Below are 27,509 nucleotides of genomic sequence, written 5' to 3'. Positions count from 1 at the left end.
GGTTTCCCGTGTCTACCTGGCCCTTCCTCTGGAGCTGACTACTCTGTGCTTGGGCCAGTGGTCATCTTGGACTGTCTCAGTGGTCATCTCTCCTGCCCGTATTGTTGTCTGCCCTGCCCATCTGTTTGAACTGTTTCACCGCAAATTCCCCCAGCTGTTCCAGTCTACGTTTTGTTAATAAAATTACCCTTGTCTGCTCATTCTGCATTTGGGTCCCATTTCTTGCAGATCCCTGACAAACATTTTACATTTATTGAAGTGTTTTACTTAAAAGCTTTTGATTCCTTAAAATAAAAAGCACTTTTTGATTTGTTTTCTAATGCAATGACATTCAGATTTTTTTTATAAGAATGAAAATTTGCTGAAAATTTACTCCCGATGTAGAGGTATTCAAAATATATATGAGTTTGTTTCTTAATCAGAACAAATTTGGAGAAATTTAGCATTACATCACTAGCTCATCACTGGATCCTCTGGAGTGAATGGGTGCCATCAGAATGAGAGTCCAAACAGCTGATAAACACATTACAATTATCCACCAGTAATCCACAAGTCTCAATTGGGAGACCCAGCTATTGGGTTGTTTTGACCCAGCGGCTGGGTTTAATGTTTAACCCAAATATTCTGGGTAGAAAACCAACCAGTGGGTCAAAACAACCCAATAGCTGGGTTTGTCCATATTTTAACCAGCACTTGGTTGTATTTAACCCAGCTTTTAGAGAGTACATGTTTGCAATGATCAAAAATTCATCAATAATCATTTTAAAAACATTGCATCTGCCCAAAAGACAGGTATATAATCCATAATAACACTTCCTCCAGTAAATCAGTCCCAGTCCATCCCCTGTTTTCCTCTCACAACATTAGCCACCCACATATATAAGTATGTAAACAGTGCTTGATCTGTGCATATTTCTCTCCTGATTCAGATGAAATAACTTTACATTAGAGAAAGCAATTTTATGTATTGATGACTCAACATGCATTTTAACTGATGGACTGGAGTCGTGTGGATAACTTGTAGATTATTGTGATATTTTAATCAGCTGTTTGGACTCCCATTCTGACGGCACCCATTCAATGCAGAGGATCCATTGGTGAGCAAGTGATGTAATGCTAAACTTCCTCCAAATCTGTTCCGATGAAGAAACAAACTAATCTACATCTTGTAGAAGCAAATGTTCATTTTTGGGTGAACTATTCATTTAAGCACCCAAATACTTCAGAAGTCACTGTATATTAATAAATATATTATATGCAATGATGCACAGATAAATATGAATTTTCTCATGCTCTTTCAAGGACGGTGGCAACATAACTAATGCATTGTCATCAACATGCCCTCGTTACTTTTCAAGGGCATCACAGTTTTGGCGGGAGACGTTCTTTCTTCTGGCATAAAGCACGTTACTTGCAACAGCCCTGACAGTTAATGACGTTGCCCCCTCAAGCGACTCTAGACTTGCTAATGTCCCTGTGACAAGCCAGCATCCTCCTGGGATCCAACCCAAATGCTGCCTTTGGCACAGCCTCTCAACACTTCATCAAGCCGCATCAATCTGGATTAAATTTAAGTGACTTCCTGGGTCATAAAATACACCAAATTTGAGGACGCAAGTTTTGCCAAGTCACATCCAAACAGGATTACAAACCAAATTATATTTATAATTATTTCAAATCAGATGCATTTAACAGTAACTGTGATAAAATTACTGTAACACACTGCCTTGAGTGGCTCATTGCTTTAATAAAACTGCATTTGTTGTTTGCGCATACATTTTCTCAGAAGACGTGAGCAGGCGTGTGTATTTATACACGGGGTAGAGATGTCACAGACTGCATAAGCAATTAATTTTGTTAATTGTCTTTTGTCAACAGTTTACATATGCTTGTTATTGTCAGCGAGGAAGTCAAATTGAAAGTCACATCTTCTGGTTTATTTGGCGCTCCAGCACCTCTCCCCGAGCTCAGCAGCACGTGCACAGCAATATTTAATCAGCCCCATCCATTCACAGCTGTCTGGTGTTGTTTCTAAGGGGGGTTCAACACCAGACCCCTATAAGTTTGAGTGTGGTGCTATGAAAGCTGTTTTCTGAACTCAGCTGCACACAAGATCTCTTGAAAGTGGGGGTCTGGAGTGTGCTTTATGCGCTTTGTGATTTATATTTGCAATGAAAGCTATCCAGACTAATTTGAGGAAATGAACCACTATCGATGGTGCATATTTTGTTATATCTGTCACAAAACATTCCCAAGATAAATGGAAAATGCTTACTGGTTGACAAAGGAAATTGAATTCTTGTTAGAAATATGGGCAGAAAAAACTGACTCAATCGATTAAATAGCATAGACTGTTCTGGTATAACTTATTCCTGTGACGGCAAAGCTGAATTATCAGCATCATTACTCCAGTCTTCAGTTTCTTATTGCACCAAATTAGCATATTATAATGATTACTGAAAGATCACGTCTTTCAGTAATCATTCTAGTATGCTGATTTGGTGCAATAAGAAAATACATTTAATTATCATGATACAATCAACAACAACAAAATATTGTTTATTTGCAGTGTTGCTTATCTTGAAGATTAATGTGGTTTTTAAGATTTATAAATACTTTTACAGTATTTAGTAAAAGTAACAGTAAAATAAATAAATACCCATTTAGAAATATTTTTTGCAAAGTGACTAAGAAATGTACTTATAAAACGAATCAATAAAAATGGTTTCTTAAATGTACTTTAGCATAACACTTAAATAAACTTACGTGTTATTTAAGTTTATTTTATGTAGCCAAATATATTTAGTTTATTTTTTATATTATATAATATATTATATATATTTATATTATTTATATTATTTTATGTTACTTTTGTCACTACTATATATACTTATATATCTCTTTTTTTTTTTTATAAAGTTTTTATAATGGCTGTCAGTTGAATTCTTAATGTAATGCGACTAATTGGACAAAAATTTCGGAAAAATTGTAAAAGAAATTGCAATATTGCTGTTTCTTCTGCATTTTTTACTAAATAATTGCCACATTGGTGAGCATAAAATGCTAATAATTTTTTTTATTACTAATTGTAGTCTATGAAACGAGATCAGTTTACCCTTTTCTTAGACTTAATTTTGTATATTGTATTGTAAAAATAAGTGTATTTTGTCTTGTTGCACTGGCTGATTCTCCATTTGTTTTTAACTTTTTATTTTTAATAAGTGAAAACTATCTAACCAAGCAATACGACAACAATTGTTCATGACTTCATGTAAAATATGCATTCTCTAAAAACAAATGTATAATTTAGTGAACTTATTTTTTTAAATGGACAAAAAGACTTGCTAATAATGAAATTATTTGCAGTGAAACCACTTTAAGGTTCAGCGGTACATTGTGAAAAGAGACCAGTTGGAGAGGGAGGATTATTGAATTCAACTCAGGTTGGGATGAAAGTGTGAAAACTGTCAAAATCACCAGCTTACCGATCTGCCAGTCCCACTGCACCTTCAGAAGCTCCTTGTGCTCCATAATGGCCCTGAAAAACAGAAACACAGCACTCCCATCAGCCACAGCTGAGCTAGGGAAAAACCAGAACGTCAATAAAAGATAAATAGCGACAGCACCGAAGTCTCGACAGCATGCTTCATTTTGACAGGAGTGCGATTTCTGCAACTACGGCCAGTTTGACAAATCCAGCCAGCTTCAGCAAAGAGCGGTCAATCTCCCCTGAAGCCCTCCTGAACAGTCCGAGGGATTCTCGTGACACGTCATCCCATCCACCCCCCTATGCACAAATAAAGCCACACGGGAAACAATCCTCTGGCCCCTTGTGACACCTCTGTAGAGCTGTCACAGATGATCTGTTGCCAAGGCTACAAGTCTCATCGGCCGACAGCATCTAGAGGTGCATCAGCGGGAGACCGTTCCTGAATCCCTGAAGCCTGCAGATGAATCTATTTGATGCAGGCAGAGAAAGAGAGAGAATATTCTAGATCCAGTGAGGTTGTCACACTGCTTCCTCCAGAGCCCTTTATGAAGCAATCAGACTTTAACTGAAAGCAGTGTTTGACTGTCGTCCACAGTTCCAGTCTGCTGTCAGATATGAATGCCTTTCAGCAAAATTACACCCAGCTGGCATGGATAAACAGTGTCATAGGGGTTTATGTAAATATGCCACAAATATAGATGTTAAAGCGCATTGAAGCTCCGGCAGCAGGGGAATAAAGGTGTTAGATGAGAATGTGACTCCAGCTGGAGCAGCTGTATGTTTGCTGCGGGACGGAGGCTGTCCAAATGGGTCTTGTTTGTGGAAGGATAAAAAAGACGGCAGACGAGAACCTTCCAGCTGGCTGGTGGTTGGAAGTAACTGGGATATGTGGAGCTGGAGATCCAAACGGCTCTGGTGGAAATGATAATGAAACATGCAGGCTGTGTAACAGTTAGGACGATCTGAGGATGACGGCAGGTGGATGGCAATCCAACTAGAAAAAAATAGTTTCTTTGAAGACTACGAGAAGATGATCTCCTGCTACTAGAGCTATGGTGAAACAGTTAACAGGAAACCCTGGAGTAACTGGGTGTAAAGGATCTTAACCAAGGGTACAACGGTGATAGACTATGGGCCCTATCATACACCCGGAGCAATGCGACGCAAGGCAAGTGTGTTTGCTAGTTTCGGTCCGGCGCCGTTCGCATTTTCCCGTCCAGCACCACGCCGCTTAATTAGCAAATGCATTTGCGCCCATTTGTGCTATTTTAAGGAGATGAAAATAGACTGCGCCATAGACCAACTCAAACTTGGTCTAAAATCTAAAGTCTGGCGCAATGTTTTTTCTTTGTTATTTAAAGAACGTGTTGGTAGAAAATGCGCCTCTGGGCGGGTCCACAGTGTGCGTTGACTTTGCTTATTACACACAAGGATCCGCATCACACAAACATGCCAAATATTAAAAACAAAAGGATTACAGTGTAAAAGAATATTATTGTGTAGGCTACATAAATGTAAAAATGTAATGATGGATAGTCATTGCGTGTATTAGAATTAGGCTACCTATTTGCAATTCAGACTAATACTAGTTAAAATGATGAATGAAATTGGCTAATTAATTGAACAATCGTGCCAATACACAAATATATATATATTAACTGACTCATCGCGCAGAGCTTTGGTGGATTCCTGCTTGTCTCTTAGATGATCTGATCGGTTTCTCCGCTTGAAGCATTCAGCTTTTCCGCTAACAAATTCCACCATGGCGCGCTCTTAAAGGAAATGGGAAATTACACTCTGGTTGGTTTATTAAACTTTATGCCTATTACTCATTAAGAGAATAGGGACAACCCATTCCAAAACTGCGCCCAGGCGCACGGACCGTTTTTCCGTCGTTAAAATAGCAAAATTCAGTTTGGACACGCCCTGAGTGCACCTGCGCCGTGTGCATTACACTTTGCATTTAGATCGTTAAAATAGGGCCCTATAGCTTTTAGTTTACATCATAGGCTCGCAAAAGCAAGGTTTTTTCTTTCTTTCTTTTTTTAATTGCCAGTAGGGATGCAGAGATATTCTGGTTAGTATCAATGATGATACAGTATATAATTACATAGCTTGATAATCAACAAATGGAAGATTTTAAAATCCCATATTTTGACTAAATAAATGAAAAATGCAACTGAATACTATTACATTTAAAAAATGTAAACCAAAATCATTCATTTAAACGTTAATATAAGAATCACTGAATTATAATGCACAGTATGAAAAATGGATATTCATTTTGAGGTTATATTTCAAAGTGTTATTGAATATAAACTTGAAGTGAGTATTAGATGACAGCAGTGGACAGGTGTAAAAATTTAAAAATAAGGAAAATGAACATGAAAATGCTGATATATATAAAATCTTAACTAATAGAGATAAATTGTATAACTGTATAGATAAATAAATAAACGATAAAGTGTAAAACTGCATGGTACCAACATTATATCAGTATTTTATTTTTGTGATCGCAAAACTAAAAAGATTTAAAACAACATTTATTTGAAATATAAATCTTTTGTAACATCTCTTTACAGTCACTTTTGATAAATTGAATGCATTCTTACTGAATAAAAGTATTCATTTGAAAAGAAAAATATTACTGACCTCAATCTTTTCAATGGTATAGTATATATACTCTGCATCCCTAAATTACAGTCATTGAAAAGACTGTCATCTTAAAGAGCATTTTATTGAACAAAAAACATATTTTTCATAAGTTTAAAAGCATTTTGATGGCCTCAAAGCTAAAAGGCCTGGAGGAAAGGCCACAAATCTACAATTACAATAATTTGATCTTTAAAAGTGAACAGTAAGAGACTCACAGTTGGATACCACTGAAGAAGGAGCCAAAGAGACCCATCATTCCCAGGAATTCGACCCGGCTCAGGTTCTTCACGATGAACTCCTCACATACATTGGAGATGCCGTACAGTGTCGCTCCCGCAAGAACCAATAAATCCCCTAAAAGCTTATGGTCCCCTGTAAAAAATAGATATGAGACATTTATTAGGTATTACATATTAATCGGAATACATACTTTACAGAAATCTCAGTTCTCAGGGAACAAGCATACTAATAAAATGTATACTCGAATGTGCTGCAAGTCACTCTGGAAGAAGCATCTGCCAAATGCATAAATGTAAATGTAACATTAACTCAGCAGTAGGTAAATTATTCAGAGACAACACTAACAACAGCAGAATCGCTGCGAATTAGTGTGATTTTCATTAGACTGCCCCGTGGGGAAAGCTGTGTGTGAAATCGTATGAACAAGCCCCTACTGTTCATTCATATTTAATAACAGACTCTGAAACTGAATCAATCCGCATGATCTAAGCTTCTCGGGAGGATTGGGCAGTGCTTTACACTGATGTAACGTCTGGACTGTGGCTGCACGTGAAACAAAATGCCACCCAAGGGAAACGCGAGAGGGTTATTGTGCGGGTTAATATTCAGGATGTACCGCAGCATCGTGGAGGGGTGAGGACTTACCAAGGCCTTGCTGTCGGCCCACCATGACGTCAGCGCCCACCATGCAGCCCATGCCCAGGAGACACACGCCCACACCCACAAAGTGCAGCACTTTATACCTGACTAACAGGAAGAACCAGGACAGCAGCAACACCACAGGGATCACGAAGCAGTCCAGCAGCTGTAGAATACATTGAAAATCTGTATTCAATAAAAATCTAAATCCTGTTTTGACATATTTCATATTCATATAAAATAACTCATTCAAAATAACTCAAAAAGGACAATAATGACAGACAAATAGACAGAACAAAAGATGATAGAAAGACAAATAGATGGAACAATATGCGACAGACAGACAGACAGCTAGACAGATGATAGACAGACAGACAGACAGACAGATAGAGAGAAAGACAGACAGACAGAGAGACAGACAGACAGATAGAGAGAGACAGACAGACAGCTAGACAGATGATAGACAGACAGACAGACAGCTAGACAGATGATAGACAGACAGACAGACAGATAGATAGAGAGAGAGACAGACAGATAGACAGACAGACAGACAGAGAGACAGACAGACAGATAGAGAGAGAGACAGACAGACAGCTAGACAGATGATAGACAGACAGACAGACAGATAGATAGAGAGAGAGACAGACAGACAGACAGACAGATAGAGAGAGAGAGACAGACAGACACATATAGAGAGAGACAGACAGACAGACAGATAGATAGACGGATAGACAGACTGACAGACCGACAGACAGATAGATAGACGGATAGACAGACAGATAGATAGACAGATAGACAGATGATAGACAGACAGACAGACAGACAGACAGACAGACAGACAGACAGACAGACAGACAGACAGACAGACAGATAGATAGATAGATAGATAGATAGATAGATAGATAGATAGATAGATAGATAGATAGATAGATAGATGCTAAACTCACTGTCATTAAGTTAATGAACATCCCGAGATGGAAGTGTGTTTAAGTAGCTCTCTGCTGTGATTTAGCAGTGCTCACTGGGCTTATTTAACTGATACCATTCCAGAGTCCAATTTATAGCTCTAACCTGTTCATATTCCTCTAGTGAGGTACCGAAAAGTTTAGAGAAAATAAATTTTTCATAAGGCCTCAATGACTGAAGGACACACAAGTGATATAATGAGGTCATAAAATTTATACAGCGCCTCCATTTATGCACCAAATGTCCAAGAGACATTTCTTTAAACTCCACAATTTTTGGCTCAGTCGATAAAACGAAGAAGAGAAAAGGAGAGAAAGAAGAGAAAATATAAGCCGAATTAGTCAAGATATTTGCATTCTGGACCTTAGCCAACACCATGAACCTCTATAACAAGTAATCATCTACCCTTAATGGGCAAATGTTTTAAAGAGCAGCATGACTGCCTATTAATATTGATGAGCCGTTGTGTAACCTCATTACTGTATATATAAAAATGTTAAAATACACTCGTTGTGAACCATAGAGGAAAGGCACGCAAAAGTTTGGGAGGTAGGAAGCATCTCTTTACACAGAGAAGAGCAAAACATGAACATAATTTAATATACTTTTACTCAAAAATTTACTAATGTCCTACTACTAGGCTATTGAAAAATTACCTTGATAACCGCAGACCATAATAACTACAAGTTAATACTGAAAATTATTATTTATTTAAACGATTATTTATCTTTTTTGATATATCTTTTATAGATAGATCGATAGAACACTTTCTGTTACAACGATACGCCAATAGTTGGCGACAAGTGACTTAATGAGTGAATGACTGAATCGTTCATTAAATCGAACACTGATTCAGAAACAAAATTAAAGTAAAACATTTTGAAATATTAATGTGTTGTCGAATTAGTAATGCTTTTGAACTAGCAATGAGTGCACACACCGCATCTTTATTGTTTGTTTTCTGCTTATTTGCATAAGGGTCAACTGTAGAATAAAATAAATATATTTAATATAACTTTATTAAAACTGGAAAATGAAGTAAGGGATAATTGACGACGGGCCATTTAATTAGTACACCTGAGGTGGTGATTCAGTCACGACGTGAAGCGGAGTATGGTTACCACACCTCAAGACATCAGTCGGATTATATGTTTCGAGGGATTCGTCCATTTTTTGATAAAATCATAAGGGCAGCACTGACAACAACTATTTGTGCAAACTGCGTTACTATTATCACAATTAACTATGCGAAGTGATATGGAACTGTAATGTGAGCTTGAACTATTTTTATTGGTGGAAGCTTTGTGTTTGTTTAGCTAATAAAATATTAAAACTCGATTCAAAATAGAGTACAATTGTTTAATTATGTCATCCTGGTATCGCGGACTCGCTCTCATTTCATACAAATGCATATACTGCCATTTGGCTACGATTGTTTTGTATGCTGTAATGGATTATAAGAGAACTAACAAACTAAGGTAAGGTTTTAAAACATTTTCGTCGTAATTATTTTATTTCCTTTATTATTTTGTGGTGAAATGTTGTGTATTACGTGGATTGACTGCACCGTTTCACTTAAATGTCCCTCTAGTTTGAACTTGCCGCTTACTCACAACTGCCTTCTTCACAGAAGCTTTGCGTTCAATTTTTCAACTCAAATCAATATTTTGCATCTATATTTGGCAAGTAGCCGTGTAATAAGGGGTATAATGTACATCCAGCCGGTTGTTCTCGCAGAATAAACCCAGGCAGGGTGATCAAGGGGTTTATTCTGCGAGAACCACCGGCTGGATACATTATCCCTTAAATAAACAAGAGCAACAGGAAATGTAAGCTTAAATTGCACAAATAGGAAGTTTGGAGGAAACTATATGCTACTGTGGTCATTTTTTTTTTTGTAAAGTTATCTCAGCAGTAGCTTCTACTTTTCTGGCCAACTTTTAAACTTTGTTTTGAGCACTTAATGTTACCTGTCTCCTTGTGATGGATATCTTATGTTGTAGAGTTCCTCACTGGTAAATCGCTTTGGATAAAAGAGTCTGTTAAATTGATAAATGCATCTAACACTGAAATATTTTCAAGCAGGAGGGTTTTAGTTCATTAGAGTGTGTTATAATGAGTGTCAATGCCGGAATCTAAATCTAAATGTTTTGCTGTTTGTCATCAGTGCAGATCCTGTTATAAATCTGCCAGAGTTCCTCACTTATCTATTGCTCATCTGCACATGGTGCTCCGTTCCAAACAAATGTTGCTCATTTTCATTCAGTGATCTACAGCTGCAATTTTGGTTTATTTTAATAAAACATTGAACCCAGGAGACTTTGCATGAATGGAAAAGTTTACTTCTAACCAACAATCTTAGACATGACCAAATTTAATGAAATATATTTCACATTTGTAAACTGACTAATATAATAACAAAAATATTACTGAAAAATATTATATAAAAATCTGATCTGTGCCAATTTAACATTAATTTCGTTTGGTTCCTTCAAAAAAAACAAAATAATAATAATAATTATACAAAAATAACGAAAAAAATATAACATTTAATCAAACTCTCTGACCTGTATAAATTCTGTATTGAGACACTTTCTCCTGGTGCTATAGAAGCTTGTTTCCTCCACAGGATTAAAAAAGAATAAGAAGAATAAGAATAAAAGTTAATTGTGAATTTACTGTATCTCAGTCTAAATCTTGCAAATTGTGAAGAAAAGTCAGAATTGTGAGATATAAACTCGAGAAACCTAAAAACGTTATATTATAAATGTAGAATTCATAGAGAAAATAGTGAGTTGTGAGATAAAAAGTCCCAATAACTTTTTTTTTTTTTGTGACCGAAATAATAAAACTGAATTGCAAGATATAAACTCAAAATTCTGAGAAAACAGAAACGTCAGTTATTCATTGTGGGAAAAAGGCAGAATTGTGAGACAAACTCAGAATGGTGAGAAAAGGCAAAATTGTGAGATAAAAGGCAATCATCTTTTGTATTTTTCATCCGGTGGCAGAAACAAGCTTCCATAGCTTTCACATCTAACTCCACCTGAGTGTTGCCCATCTACAGTATTTATCTTAAAGTCAGCTGCACAGAAATGCAGTGGAAATCATTAGGAAGTCTGGTGGCGTGCTTCAGGGTTTCTGTTTTTGATTGACCTGCAGTAGCGTCTGGTTCCACAGTCTGATCAGAAACACAGCAGTCTCCAGCGGTATGAACTTTTTGACAGTGAGAGTCTAATTCTCTTTTGTGTTGGGTAGAGAACACAGAGAAAGATAACGCTTTAAAGTCAGGCGCACAGGTTGTGCTGTGCAGGCTCCAGAGAAGTGCTGAACTGGCAGTACCCGCTGATTGGTCGCAGTGGGTGCGTTCAAAAAAAATAAGACTATTGAAAACAAATCAGTGTATGTAGGCAGGGACGTCACGCACCTATTATTTTGAGGCAGTTCTGGCTCACTGGATGCCCTAAGTGAGATAAATAATGACCTAAACAACTTGGTAGTACAATATATATGTGTAAGACATGATCATTACTAAATTTGCCTGCAAGAAGATTTGTTTGTTTGTATACCGCGCGCAAGGTTTATGCGCATAGTCCAAGGCTTCTTCTCCATTTTTTGTGTATCTCTATGGCAGAATTACAGCAACACATACTGGTCTAGTGTATACTCCATCGTTTTGAGTCAGTTTTGTGGTTTCGCGTGGATGCAGATATTTCTTGATACGAGGGGGAAAAAAGATTGGATAGGTAAAGCTCTGGCTTTGTGTGGATGTAGCCTAAGCTAAGATGCAACTTAATTTGACAGCCAGTAAGCTTTGATATTTCCATAATAATACTCCACAGAAAAAAGTCATATTTTAAATTCACAATGTTTACGCTGTTTATTTGCATGCACTGTCTGCTTTTGTTTTCCCCCAATTCATTAAAGAAATGTTGCAAACTAGCATTTAAAAAATACTTGGGTCTAATTAAAGTTGATTGTGGGTAGTTTAAAGACCTGGAAGACCACATGCAAAAGCTTAGCAATAGTTTAGTGAATTAGCCTCTGTATATTATAGAAGGGTACATAAATATATGATGATAATCACATTTTATTTACATGCATTGACTGCTTTTTGTTTGCAAATTATGGAAAAATTACCAGAATTTTTTTTTATTGTGGGTGGTTTGTGAATAAGATGCCGGTTTGTTGACTGAAAACATTACGTGCAAAAGCATATAGGCTCATTTTAAAAACAAACATTAACCTACAAACAGATGCATATTTGCACCTCAGAACAGTTAAGTACATAAGTTGTATAATTTGCTTTATATGTATATCTTTTCTGGCATAGTAAACTTGCTCGATAACTCACCTGGTACATTATTGCCCTTGCAAAACAGAGGTCTCAGAGTCAGATAAAATGATCTCAAAGACTTTTAGAAACCATCTAAAATGTCATGGTTGCTTTAGCAAATTAATTTTTATCTCACATTTGCTTCTGTTACACTATGGTAAGGTAATTTTAAAACACAAATAGGGCATTAACCTTTAAGCACCACTTTGGACAATATGCACAACAACCAGCATGATAAAACATTGCCGGATTCATATTCATCTGTTTTGGATAAAACTGAAATTACTTTTTGCTCCACTTACTGGACATTTCACTTTGAAAGTGTTGCGATACATGAAAGCAACTTAATATAATTTTTCATAAATGTTTGATGTAATAGGGTGACAGATAATAATAACAACATTTTAAATTTAAAGCAAATGATCTGCATAAGACAAACTTTTTTTTTTTTTTTCAAACGATCATCATGGAAGTTACTTATCAAAGATACTGCAAAAAGGGCTTTGCACATTTATTACAAATTGCAATCAATACCCACAAAAATCTGAGTGTGCATGATGCCTTTTTACTGTTTGTTTGTGTGTTTTTGGGGGCTTACAAATCAAACAGCATCTGTATTCACCTGTAGTCCTGTGCTATCATAATGCTATGGGATCTTATAACAAAAAAAAATCAATACCAACACCACACAGTCTTGTTTTAAGATGTGTACTCTTTTGTGCACATTATAAAATCCTTATTGATTAGAGCTGATCCTCAGTTACGCTTGCAGATCTAAAAACAGTCTGAATGTCCCTTTTAATGTCTAATGGTAGGGAAGGCTAGGCTAATATATGGCTGGATGCGAGCACGTTCTTCTGACAAATACTTGATGACAGTCTTTGCATCAACAAGGGTGCTCGTAATGACCGTCGGTGATGGCAATAGAAGAGTGAGAAGTGAAAAATCTATGCTTTTCTCTGCTGGAATCTCTAATAATCATTGAGACCTCCTCTGGCCACTAATCAAACACCATTAGCAGTGACGTGAATAAGGCTCTTTCAGCACTAACAGCGCTCTAATGAAGATTAAATAACAAGCGCAATGTGAAGCAAACAGCCGAGATTTAACCGCCAATCAGACAAACCCAATAAAAGCCTCAAGCCCACTGCGCTTTTGCTTCTTAGGATATTGGCTGTTTGATAATCTGTCTTTTCTTTCCTTCACAAGGCACAAACACAGACTTGTAAACATAATCATATACCTGGACGCTGGTCAGTGTGGTGTACTGGTAGGCTTTGATGACCAGGTAATTGGCCTCTATATCAATCAATCCCAGAATCATGTACTTCCACCATCTTCTTTTCAGTATCGCCAGTAGATTCTCTTCTCCTGTGGGAAAACATGAAGGTACGCAGAGAATTCAGTTATTAAGACAGGCTCCTGTGGTATAATCCATTTTACATGATCAATACAAACATGTATGTACAAACTGTTTGGGGAAAAATCAATCGGTTGAAGTGTTTTGAAGTCAAGCAGGGTGAAGCCAGCTATTTGTTAAATGTGGTTTAAACGAGCAGAACATAATCCTGGATCAACCTTATTTTGCTGGTAATTCCTATAAACCCTTGACGTCAGATTTAAGGGTTAGATTAGAGTAGATGGCACTATAAAATAAATCAAAAACTACTCCAAAAAAAAAAACATTTTTGTATGCACTACTGCTTTTGGGAGAAGATTCGGTTATTCAGCAAGGACGTATTCAACTGATCAAAAGTGACAGAAAAGACATTTATAATTTTAAAATATATTTTTATATGACATAATACTCTTTTTTTATATACTTTGCACAAAAGCACTAAGCAGCGCAGCTGTTTTCAACAATAAGAAAAGTTCCTTGAGCAGCAAATCAGCATATTAGAAGGACAGCATATATAGAAGAATATTTCTGAAGGACCATGTGACACTGAAGACATGAGTAATGATGATGAAATAAAAAATAAATAAATAAAAAAAATAACTAAAAATAAAATAGACTTGGGGTATAAAATAAAATAAAATAAAATAGACTTGGGGTATAAAATAAAATAAAATAAAATAGACTTGGGGTATAAAATAAAATAAAATAAAATAAAATAAAATAAAATAAAATAAAATAAAATAAAATAAAATAAAATAGACCTGGGGTATAAAATAATAATAATAAAAAAATCAATTTAAAGTGAAATTTTCTGAGATTTTAAAGCTTTATAATGCATTGATTTGTAATGCATGTTAATAGGTTTTAATACCAGCTGATGATCTTTATTCATTCTTTCCTATTCAGTTTCTAAAAGAAAGGGTGAAATGAGATGTTACAGGCAAGAAGAAAGGGTGAAATGAGATGTTACAGGCAAGGGCACATCTAATTCAATGCCAATGACAATCAAATCCTGCAGATGCCAAATCCTTTCACAAACATGTAAAGAGAAAGCATGTCTCCCCAAAGGTAATCAAAAATTTTAATACAGATTACAGTAACCGGAGACCGTAATAACATTTGCGGATTCCTTTCACTGGATTCAGATTTGACAGTCAGGAGAAAAGTAATTTAAATCGACTTCATCTGAAAAAAACAAAGGATAAAAGAAATGGGAAGAAATATGATAGAAGCAGCAGGTAAGATCTAAAATCTCTCAGAAGAGAGAGTATATATGTGCAGAAGTCGTGTCGATACAATACAATTATTATAAAATATTTGTATGATTTAGTATATCAATAATATTTTTATTTAGGTACAGGAGAATATCATGCAAGCATACTTCTTGTGTGACATTTTAAAATAAAATAAAATACATTTCCTATTTGAACAAGTGTTCATGCTGCTTTTTACACATGAACAAGACTCACACAGAAAAAATAAATCATAATAGTTTCAAATGACCTGTGGACTAAAATGATGTCAGAATTTTCTTTGCTGAGTACTTGCTCTCTGTCCCTTTCAGCTTTATAGGGATATATGACACTGAACCGTTCTCCTTGAGGCATATCATTTTGCTTTTGATTCATATCTATTCCCGCCTCCCATTTGGGAGAATGTTAATGGTGTGTGCCATTATATCGACTTTAACGCGGTGACCACAGGCAGCAGCTGTGACAGAGATGTCATCATAGCGCTTGTTAAAGGGACCGACTGCGGAGAGCGTGCTGGTCGAACAAGGAAGGGGAAATTACTCTTAAAGACAGGTCATTCTGAGAGACCATATAATAATCCCATTCCCGGAGAGCACTGACAAATCCCACTGTGTTACAAGAGTTTCTAAAGATGGATCTCTTGACGGACCACTCTTCCTCACTGCCACTGAGGAGCGCATATGTCAGAATGAGACTGACTGCTGAGTGGTCGCATATTTCAGAAAAAATTGGTGTGAAAAATTACTTTATAATACTTTGTATTATAAACATAAAATTTACTTTGTAAAATTAAAATGCATTAAATGGATCAAAAGTTACAGTCTTAATGTTACAAATAAAATCTATTTCATAAAAGTGCTGTTCTTTTGAACTTTCTATTCATCAAAGGATCCTGAAACATAGGTATTACATAGTTTAGGGTTTCCAAAAAAAAAAAAAAAACATTAAGCAAACCAACTGTTTGTGACATTAAAGCCTGGAGTAATGATGCTGAAAATTCAGCTTTGCATTACAGGAAAAAATTACATTGTAATATATATTCAAATAGAAATTATTTACAGAATTACAGTTCTTTAAACTGTAAGAATATTTTGCAATATTACTATTTTTTCTGTATTTCTGATCAAATAAATCCAGACTTGCAGAACATACTGTAAGAGACTTCTTTTTAAAAAAACATTTTTAAAATCTTACCAGCCAATAACTTTGAAACAGTTGTGTATTGAAATGTATAAATGTATGCATTCAAACATAGTATTATGTACATTAAACATTTATTTTATACTTTATCTATCTATCTATCTATCTATCTATACAGAGAGAGAGAGAGATTGAGAGAGTATAAATAGTATATATTAATATATTGTATATACTTTATATAGTATGACCCAGCCAAGTATATATCCTATACTATCCTATACTATACAAATAGTCTCTTCTCCATCAGTTGATGGAATACTAGTGTCATGATTCACTCACCCTCAAGTTTTTCAAATCTGTATGAGTTTCTTTCTTCGGTTGAACACAAAAGAAGATATACTGTATGCATGAACTTGCGTAAACAGTTGCTGCAGCCATTGATGTCCATTGTTTAGGAAAAAATACTATGGAAGTCAATGGCTACCTGCAACTGTTTAGTTCAGCAGAAGAAAAAAATCATGTTTGGTTTGGAATAACATGAGAGGTAAAGTAAAATTTTCATTTTTTTGTGTGTGATAAATGAAAATAAGTTTACTGCTATTGCTAGCAGTAGCTTTCAAACAGGAATCTGTGGTGATGTAGTATAAACCCCAAAGTAAAGCCTGAAGCCCTGAGGTAAAGGCATCACCGTGCAATGCATTAGTCAAATCACAACAGCCATACTCAGGAGAACATGAGGCACTTATGATGAAAGCAGCCGTTAAATCAATAAATAATGCAGAAATCCTATACAGCACGTTTACATTTACTTTAGTGATTACTAAAAGCATTACAGAACTAACGTGATCCCCCCTGAGACTAAACAACCCTTCCAGAGACTCATTCATATGTTCTCCTTTTCCAAAAGAAAGACTAATGCTTGGTTCAAATGCCCTATAACTATTTGACAACTATTTAAAAAAGATTCAAACATTCACTGATGCTCCAGAGGGAAACAAGATGCATTAAGAGCTTTTAAACTTTTGAACACGATGAAGATGGCCAAATTTGTCTTATTTTGTTGAAATATAATTTTTTTCCATTTAGTTTCCATTAGTATAAGACATAAAAGCCTGATGTATCAAATATGATACTGACTCTCTCACTCACATGGCTGTGAATGGCTTCTTCACACTCAGCACCGGCCGAGGAGGATACATGCACGCCCCATCATCGTGTGGACACAGTTTATTGATTATCTGTCCATGGGGGGAGCAGGATAGAGTCGAGGCGCTGTAGCAATGCAAACAATAAATCTCTTCCCTCACTCCTTCCAGCTCAACACTTCTAATCTGTGTCAGTAAGAAGAAGTGGATACAGCTGGCCTCTAAAAAGTCAATAAAGAAGCTTTCAGGGGTAATAATCAACGCAGAGGACAAAGCACTGACCTCACACATTACCCAGCAATCCCTGCACTTGATTTTGCAGGAGATAATGAAGACGATGTGATGGATATGCTGCAAACTGACTGCAAACACAAAGCGGAGGCCTCCTCCTAACCTACAATTAAAAAAGTATTTCAAAAAGGCACTGAAATTCATCTGAAGGCACTGATGCAGATGAGATCTCAGAATCCAGTTATAAAAATTGAATTTACAGTAGAACACGGAATATCGTTTATTTTAGCAAAATACTGACGAATAAATAAAAAGTAGGGATGGAAACTTGATATCATATTGTGATATGGACTAGTAAAAAGACTGCTTTTGTATATTTCATCTTCTACACATACTGAATTATTAAAGAATATAAAAAAAACAGTAAACTACTGTTGTTAAGCATTTGGACAAAAAAAATGAAATGAATAGTTACATTTTCATTTGATTAAATTTTAAAAAGGTAATGATATCTTTAATGATTTATGTTTTCATTTGATTTCCTTTTTGATAATAAATGTATATTAAATCATAAATTCAGTGAAATTAAAACAGACACAGACAACAGAATTTCTGAGAAGAAAACTTGTTATAAATTATTAAAATTGTTATTTTTTTATGAATTCAATTTATTAGATATGCTTTTGATTATAAAAAATATTTAGTTAAACCAATAAAAATAGTAATGACTGAATTGTAGAAAAATAAAAAGTAATCTTTTTATAAACCGATGTTAAACTCTACATGATAAAGTCTCATGATTTTTTTTATTTAACCAAAAAAAAAAAAAAATCATTCAATAGTTTAATGAGAAAAAAATTGAAATGCATTTTATAGGGTCCTAAACCAGTGGTGGACAGTAACGGAGTAGCTTTACTTCGTTACTGTACTTAAGTACATTTTTCAAGTATCTGTACTTTACTGGAGTAGTTTTATTTTGAGTAACTTTTACTTTTACTTCACTACATTCCAAAGCATAAGATCGTACTTTTAACTTCACTCCATTTCATAAAACATATCGTTACTCCCTATAATATATCACGTGCTCCGACACGCAGAAGCGGTGTCTGATTCATCATGAACGAACTGAGTCTTTTCAAAATAAACTTTAATCAGATCGTGAATCGCACCAAACGATTCGTTTACGAATTAGAATGATCCGATTGCAGCTGTTCGACCACTCACTGATTCAAAAGAACCGTTAAGTGCGAGTCTACAGAAGTAAGAACCGGCAGATCTTGTGAGCGCGCGTGCGTCTGATGTTGCTAAATTATTAATGTCGAAATTTAGGATTAATTATTGTAACTGAAAATCATATTTAGGTCAAAATTGTCAGTTGTTTGGGAACTAAATCCGCTGTAAAGAGTGATCTGTTTAAGCCCACTGAAATGCTGACATGCAGACACATCAATCAGCGTCTCTGTGTTTTAGGTTAAAAAATAAAATAACCTTAAACTAACACAGATTAAATAAAATAACTCATGCATGCCCAAATTCCCCGCTACCGTAATATTAACAGTTTTATTAAAATGCTACCATGACATCTGTTTTTATATTGTGTATTAATAGTAACGTTATACATATGTATATTGTTTGGATTAACTAGACAATGTTAGACAGACATGTTTATTCATAACAGTACTGAAAATAAGTAAATATTGTTAGCTGATGCTAAATGTCTAGCTAACAAGCTTGCTGGTGCTAACTTGAGGTAATTTTTATAAATAATGTCCAAATATTTTTATTCAACCACCTATATATATATATATGTATATAGATTACATCTAGGGACAAAAGAAAGGATGTGATGTTCAGAACATGGTAACTAGTAATTATCAAAGAGGGGAAGAGATGCACCCCGTTTGGCCAGGGGTGTTTTTACACCACAGACAAGGTTTGAGAAGGAAAAAAATCATTATGAAAATATAATTATATTTTCCTTAAAATGTTCTTCCTAACTTCAGGCCTTATTATCATGTCATATATAACTGTGATGTTCTGTAAAACCACAAACTTTAAAACACTTTCACAGATCACAGATTCCAAAATAATATTTGGTAGCACAACTATAAATAGTTCTAATAATAAATCATCATATTTTCATGATTTCTAAAGATCATGTGACACTGAAGACTGGAGGAATGATGCTGAAAATACAGCGCACATCACAGAAATGGATTATATTTTAAAGGATATTAAAATAGAAACCATTATTTTATATATTTTATTTTGATAATTTAGAATTATTACTGAAATACATTTTTTTTGTTTCAAACAGTTCAATGAACAATAATAAATGAAGTACCTGGAGCTGACAATGAAGTAAATGTATAATAATTAGCAAAGATGATTAATTTAGCGCTGTAAACGTGCGTGTGAGGGGCGGAGACGCGCCGCGGAGCGTCAGACGCGCGTGAGGACCAAACACAGCAGAACCGTAGGAAACTTCACTCCTCTTATTACTTCTCTTTTACTATAGCGATTTATTTTTAGACACGTGATCTGAGTCTTTCATAGATTTGTAGAGTTATTAGAGTTATTAGATAAAATGAGTTATTTTTTTTTTTTACATTCTTTGGTCGAAGTTTTCAGATCGGTAATTCGGAGCCTGTTCGCGACTCTGTTGATTCAGATCGGGACTTCGGAGCCTGTTCGCGACTCGGTTGATTCAGAACGGCACTTCGGAGCCTGTTCGCGACTCGGTTGATTCATATCGGGACTTCGGAGCATGTTCGCGACTCGGTTGATTCAGATCGGCACTTCGGAGCATGTTCGCGACTCGGTTGATTCAGATCGGCACTTCGGAGCATGTTCGCGACTCGGTTGATTCAGATCGGCACTTCGGAGCATGTTCGCGACTCGGTTGATTCAGATCGGCACTTCGGAGCCTGTTCGCGACTCGGTTGATTCAGATCGGCACTTCGGAGCCTGTTCGCGACTCGGTTGATTCAGATCGGCACTTCGCAGCCTGTTCGCGACTCGGTTGATTCAGATCGGCACTTCGGAGCATGTTCGCGACTCGGTTGATTCAGATCGGCACTTCGGAGCCTGTTCGCGACTCGGTTGATACAGATCGGCACTTCGGAGCCTGTTCGCGACTCGGTTGATTCAGATCGGCACTTCGGAGCCTGTTCGCGACTCGGTTGATTCAGATCGGCACTTCGCAGCCTGTTCGCGACTCGGTTGATTCAGATCGGCACTTCGGAGCATGTTCGCGACTCGGTTGATTCAGATCGGCACTTCGGAGCCTGTTCGCGACTCGGTTGATACAGATCGGCACTTCGGAGCCTGTTCGCGACTCGGTTGATTCAGATCGCCACTTCGGAGCCTGTTCGCGACTCGGTTGATTCAGATCGGGACATCGGAGCATGTTTGAGATTTTGTTAAATTCAGACATCGAAGCAGGAAGTGTTTGTCAAACAGTTAATTGGTGATAAATGAATATTTGGACTTGAGGCTTTTTTTTACTTGTCGATTCAGCATGTACACACAAAGGTGGACCCACTCTAGACTTAATCATCAGTAGAGCTCTAAAATTTTCATCCATTGTTATTAAGGACGTTATTCATAACCGTACTGAAAATAAGTAAATATTGTTAGCTGATGCTAACTGTCTAGCTAACAAACTTGCTGGTGGTATATATATATATATATATATATATATATATATATATATATATATATAGATTACATCTGGGGAGAAAAGAAAGGATGTGATGTTCAGAACATGGTAACTACAGTAATTATCAAAGTGGGGAAGAGATGCACCCCGTTTGGCCAGTGGTGTTTTTACACCCCAGACAAGGTTTGAGAAGGAAAAAATCGTTATGAAAATATAATTATATTTTCCCTAAAATCTTCAGGCCTTATTATCATGTCATATATAACTGTTGTTCTGTAAAACAACAAACTTTAAAATACTTTGTTCTTGTAATATTTTATTATACGTATCTGTACTTTTACTCAAGTACTTGATTTGTGTACTTCGTCCACCACTGTCCTAAACATGTGATGTGAATTGTATAAGTTTGTAAAAACATATAAATGATTTCGTAAAAGATTACAATTTAAATAGACATGCTTTTTCATTACTAATTTTACAATTTAAACATTTTAAAAACTAAATGAAAATAGATTTAAGGGCCTACGTAAGTTTCACCAGGAAGCATTTGAAACAAAAAAGCCTCACGTAGCAAATGCTGTATGTTAACAGTTTGAATTATGTGAACTCATTACCATTCATTTCCATCATGCATCATAATTGGCTAAAGTTGATTCATTTTGAGATGCAAAACCCCTCTAAAACCTGATCTCAAGTAGTTTTCAAACCAAATGGATGAGACAAGCTGTGAAAAGATAAAACTGGCTGATTTAGCTGTTGAAATCCACCAGGAAATCAAGCTCCGAAACATCTCAAATATAATTGCGATATCAGCGTTTCAAAAGGTTCCTGATATCAGCTCTCTAGATGTGTGTACACGGCAGTGTAAAAACAAATCGCAGCGGCGTAAAATCAATATCAGGGCTATCACATCAAGATGATTAATTATCTTATTGAATACAGCTCTGTAGGGGAGAGTAACAATTGCATGTTGCACAAAAAGTTGTACAAGCTTTTAATGTCAGATGGCAGTGATGAATGTAAGGGGGCGGGGCTCTCCAGCACCACGCCCCCTCAGCTCAAGGCCAATAGGCACTGAGTAAATGGAGCTCTACACCTGCAATCAGTCAATGCAACATTTTGTCACTGAAATAGTTTGAGGGTGGCATATATGACAGCACTAAACTTTGAGGTATGAGCAAAGCCAACGCTTTTAAAAAACAAGTGCAGTTTTCACACAAGATTTCCTCTGTGATTTTCTACCACTTCCCTCACAGCAACTGCTTTCAGCATTATAACTGTTATTGCCATGCATTCCTTTCTCTTCGCCAGCATCCACTTGGCAGCCATGGCACAGTGTTGACAGATTGGTAAAAATAATTCTGGCATGCAGATGCATTTATTTTCTATTCCTGAAACAATAAGAGAGAGGGCCATATGCTGTGCAGACACAGTCCTGCTGGAACAACAGCTATTGTGACTCCGTGTGCGTCCTCGCACCGGACAGACAGGTTGTTCTCATGCACTAATGCTTCTGCCATGCTTTGGGAGGCTGTTCTTTTATTTTTATCTTTCAACATCAGCAAACTTGATACTAATGCAGCTTACTTGATACAGTACACTATCAAAAGACCATTTCTACAATGAAATAAGTGTCTGAAAACTATATCTGAAACAAACAGATGCATTAGAAAACACTATTCTTTTAAAATACAAAAGAAATACCCACTGGGATCAGAAATGATAGTGCTTGTTCATTTTCCAAGGTTCCTTAGAGATAAAAGTTAGCTAGAAATATTTTCATTACTTCAAATAAATTAACTAAAATGTAATATAAAATTAAATATATATATGTTAACATTATTCAGTTTAACTTGATGTATTAAAATAACTATTTTTGAATAGATTAACTGAAATAAAATAAAAATTGTAAATACATTTATTTCCGCTAGTTATTTATATTTTTTATTTAAATTAACTGAAATAAAATTATTTTTTATTTCATCTGGTTACCATGGCAATAATGATTATTTTTATTTTGCTTCATTTAACATTAAAATAAATAATAATTAAATAAATAAATTAAAAAAATAAATTTATTTCAGTTAAATAAAATAAATGCTGCCAAGGCATCATTTATCATTTTATTTATTTTATCTTGATGTATTAAAATAACTAGTACTTAACTAAGTAAACTAAAAAGTTAAAAAAATATATATTTTATGTTAGCTACTTTCCAATGAAACATTGGAAATATGTATTAGTTTGACTTCATGTAAATAACTAAAACTAAAATGTGAAAAAATTTATAACTAATTTATAATAATATTTAATTAATAAATCGACATAAAACAAAAATAAATGACAAAAACACAACATAAAACTAAAATTAAAATAAAAACAGAAATATAAAAATATAAATAAATTCTAAATATCTCCATGATAGCAAACTACTGTAACACTACCTCAGATGTTTAGCTGGCATAAGAAATTGAAATCTTTCTAAATGTATTCAAAGTTAGGCTAGTTGCATTTATTCTGATCAGCGGAGTGCAGTGTTCTGGAATTGCCATAATATGAATCAGGCTTAATAACGAACAGCAGAGCATGAAACGTTTCTGTCAGCCATCAGCATTAGCCTCCAGTAATTAATAACTGCCTGGCTGCATTAGTACAGGAAACCACATTATGTCTCCACCGGTAAAAAGTGATGCAGTTTTGACGAGAGAGACCAATTTCCCGCCATACCCCTCCTCCAGTACTCCAGCACCGCCGTGGTTTAAATCCAATTTGAACGGAGCACGGGGGTCAAGACTGCTACAAGCTACACAGAAGAGGTGAGAAGAGATGACGGGAAGGGAAGGAAATGAGAAAAGCAAGTTTCACTTTACCGAGGCTATTGTAAGATGACAGATTCTGCGCTGTCGGACTGTAGAAGATGAGCATCATTGTTTGGCACGGAGCTCGTGGACACGGGCCGCCTGACAGGCAGCTGCTCTTGTTACCCTGAAAGCTCACATTCCCTGCCCGCTTTCTGTAGCATCGTGTGGACATGTTTACCGAGGCTGCAGACACAACTCCTTGGTCACTGGAGTAGAACAAAGAGACTGCGCCAATTTGGCAGGAGCCGCTGACGGCGTGCTTGAAATAATGAGTTTGTACGCAGCCTTCGCGTGCAATATTCGCATGCTTCAAAATACGGTTCAGCAAGGCTTGCCAATTAAAATGATGCATTATGGGTGAAAAAAGAGCTGCGAAAATGTTACTATGACAAAACTTGACAGGATGACAAGTAAGGATATTGGAAAGTCACCCATTAAACCCCAAATGTTACTACAGTATCTATCAACAACGCCCTAGTAACCACTCAGAATACCCTAGCAACATCTTAGAGGCACTCAGAACAACTTAGCAATCAAATCTCAACCTAATTAATGTAGATGTATAAGTGTGTATATGCATGTCTTTTTATATATACACACATTGATAAATAAAATAGACATTAACTCTTGCTTTTTCATGTAAGAATTGTATTTCAAATGACAAATATAGAGTTTCGTTTTGCTTGATTAACCAATCTGAATCATGCACTGTGTAATATTTATAGTGTAAAAGTATGAAAGCTCCTAGCAAAGATTTTCATCCAAAATCATTTCTGGTCCTGTTTAGCCTTCAAAAAATGACTCATCCATTAATGATCCTAAAAGAGCTTATTAAAACAACCTGATTTCTGTATAAAAAGAGTGTGTTAGTCAATGAATCACATGTGATCTGTTATAAATAGACTGTGAGTTGGCATATTTCTCATCTCAGAACACGACGCTTTTCCGTTTCTATTCTTAGCCTGCTGAAAGTGTGCCAGAAAACATTGTGTCAAAGCTTGCTGCACGGACACGAGACTCAACATCAAATCAATTAGGAAATAAAACCAGAGCACGACACCTGACTTGCCATCAAGTGAAAAGAAAAAAGACTAAATGTCAAGTGAAAAGAAAAAAGACTAAATGTATACAGTAATTACCACATCAACATTAAGACAGGGCTAATTATGCACTCCTATGTTTCATTTAGAAGTATAAAATACACAAAATAATTTATTTGTCCACATTTACTTAGTTCAGTCAATGCAAATTTGATGTTTGAACTAAATATAAGTGGATATACTTTAGGGGAAAAATGTGACAAAGGTAAAATATGATGCATTTATGCTTTTATTAAATAAAATGTAAGAGAATTTGTCTATAAATGAACAATATAAAAATAAAACAAATAAAAAATACAAGCATCAAACACAGAGTTCCTTTTTCTTTTTTTTTTATGAAATCTACAGAGCCTGACTGACATGTTTCTGAATAGAAACAGGCTAGTAGTTTTGAAAGTTTGTGCCAGAGTCCCAGAAGAGGTCACACTCAAGAAAGAAAAGAGAAATTTAATGGAAAAACTTCAAATAACCTTTTTCTGCCAGTCTCTCATAAAAAATGTACATTCCTATGGTCTTATCATCACCTTGTCTAACAGATACTGTAACCTCACGTTATGTTTCCATTTGACAGTGTTATATTAAACTGCACAGAAGCCTGGAGGAGCCGCCCTTACCTTGCCTGACTGCGAGTGTGGTGGTGTAGACCAGGAACAGCAGGATGTAGTTGAGAAAGCACTGGAACACCGGAGTGTTGGCGTGGTAATCATCCGCCAGGTATTTGCTGGTCAGGCCAATCCCACAGATGAGCAGTGATAAGACCTGGCCAAGGGCCAGCGTCAGGAGAAGTTCTCTGTGAACGGAAATCAGGCAGTCATTTGCATATCTCATAGATCCAAAGAAAAACTGTACTGTACCGTGTGACCTAAACCGTGACAGAAGGACACATTAAAGGAAAAGTTCAGACAAAAACTAAAGCTCACTGAACATTTACTCACTCTCAGGCCATCCAAGATATAGATGAGTTTGTTTCTTCACTGGAATAGATTTGGAGAAATTATCACTTGCTCACCAATGGATCCTTTGAAGTGAATGGGTGCCGTCAGAATGAGAATCCAAACAACTGATGAAAACGTAATCCACATCATTCCAGTGTATCAGTTAACATCTTGAAATGAAAAACTATGTTTGTAAGACACAAATCCTTTAATAAGTTGTTTTAACTTTAAACCGCCGAAACAATCCATAATTCATAATACTTCCTCCAGTGAAAAGGTCCATCCCCTGTTGTCCTCTCACATCATGATGCACCAGCATATTTGTTTACTGTTTTAGACTGAACCGAGCTTGATCTATCTATTTCTCTCTTGATTCAGATGAGATTATTTTTTCACCAGAGAAAGCAATATTATGGACAGAATATTTTAGCTAGAAACAATAGTTTAAAATTAAAATTATCTGTAAAGATTTAGTTTCTCACTTCACAAGACATGCTGGACTTGAGTCATGAGGATTATTGTGATGTTTTTGTCAGATGTTTGGACTGACGGCACCCATTCACTGCAAAGGATCCACTGGCAAGCAAAATCTGTTCTGATGAAGAAACAAACTAATCTACATCTTGATTGGCTTGAGGGTTAGTACATTTTCAGCAAATATTCATTTTTGAATGGACTATTCCTTCAAAAGTAGAGAAAAGCGACTTAAGGATAAATCTCAACAACCTTGGAGAAAAATGGATTTCTAGATTAATGGTTCTTGATCCTGTTCATAAAAAGTCTCTAGTTTGTTTAAATTTGTGAATGAATTTGTGCTGTAAGAATTAAATTGGACACACATAACCTCTGATGTCAACAACAAATGATAAGTGTTTTGTCCTTTCTTTTTATTTTGCAAATATACGTGATTACATTCCACTGTTTCATATAAATGTGTTGTGTGGAAGTTGAGATAAAAATACTGTAACAAAAAAGTGTAACCAAAGAGAAGGGTGGACACAATATGTATCTCTGTGAGAAGCTATCAGGCAATAGCTATCAAGTAAAGAGAAGACACACTTTTCTTTGTTTAAGTGCTTTCAGTCAATTAGCACTTTAATTATTTTTGAATCACATTCATTTTTTTTTTTATCAACAGATTGTTCTTTACAGAGTGTTTCCTATGATATGATTGTCTGTGCTGGGGAGAAAATAAATAAAAGTAGCAATGCCACTTACCTTAACTACATTTTAAAATTAAAAATAAAACTTAAAATAAAAAAATAAATACAATTACTATGGTTAATAATAATAATTATAATAATAATAATAATAATAATAATAATAAAATGAGCATTTATTTGAGCAAAAATTCAGCATAAAGATAAATATTGTGAAAAAAATTCTAAAAAAGACAAGACTGCTATATACAGTAAAATTCTCTCAAATGATTTTTGAAAGTAAAATGTTTGAATACCA

General features: G+C 35.6%; 1 protein-coding gene across 2 annotated transcripts in view; it reads right to left on the bottom strand.

The window, feature by feature from the left end:
• LOC127983508 (solute carrier family 35 member F1-like) overlaps nucleotides 1-27,509 on the bottom strand; it is an 80,851-nt gene that overhangs the window by 16,573 nt on the left and 36,769 nt on the right. Inside the window, exons 2-6 of one of the 2 annotated variants that reach the window (XM_052585710.1) lie at nucleotides 25,731-25,906; nucleotides 13,570-13,697; nucleotides 7,031-7,190; nucleotides 6,361-6,517; nucleotides 3,486-3,538 (exon numbers count right to left, since the gene is read on the bottom strand). In XM_052585710.1, the coding sequence (XP_052441670.1) occupies nucleotides 3,486-3,538; nucleotides 6,361-6,517; nucleotides 7,031-7,190; nucleotides 13,570-13,697; nucleotides 25,731-25,906 (674 nt within the window). Of the gene's footprint in view, nucleotides 1-3,485; nucleotides 3,539-6,360; nucleotides 6,518-7,030; nucleotides 7,191-13,569; nucleotides 13,698-24,025; nucleotides 24,374-25,730; nucleotides 25,907-27,509 lie in introns of those variants that run through there. The other variant, XM_052585709.1, reaches the window with a different exon arrangement.

This window comes from Carassius gibelio, chromosome B20, assembly GCF_023724105.1.
Source record: "Carassius gibelio isolate Cgi1373 ecotype wild population from Czech Republic chromosome B20, carGib1.2-hapl.c, whole genome shotgun sequence".
NCBI classification, from domain to species: Eukaryota; Metazoa; Chordata; class Actinopteri; order Cypriniformes; family Cyprinidae; genus Carassius; species Carassius gibelio.
The sequence above is the reverse complement of the archived record's forward strand: the minus strand, read 5'-3'. Positions and strand labels throughout refer to the sequence as shown.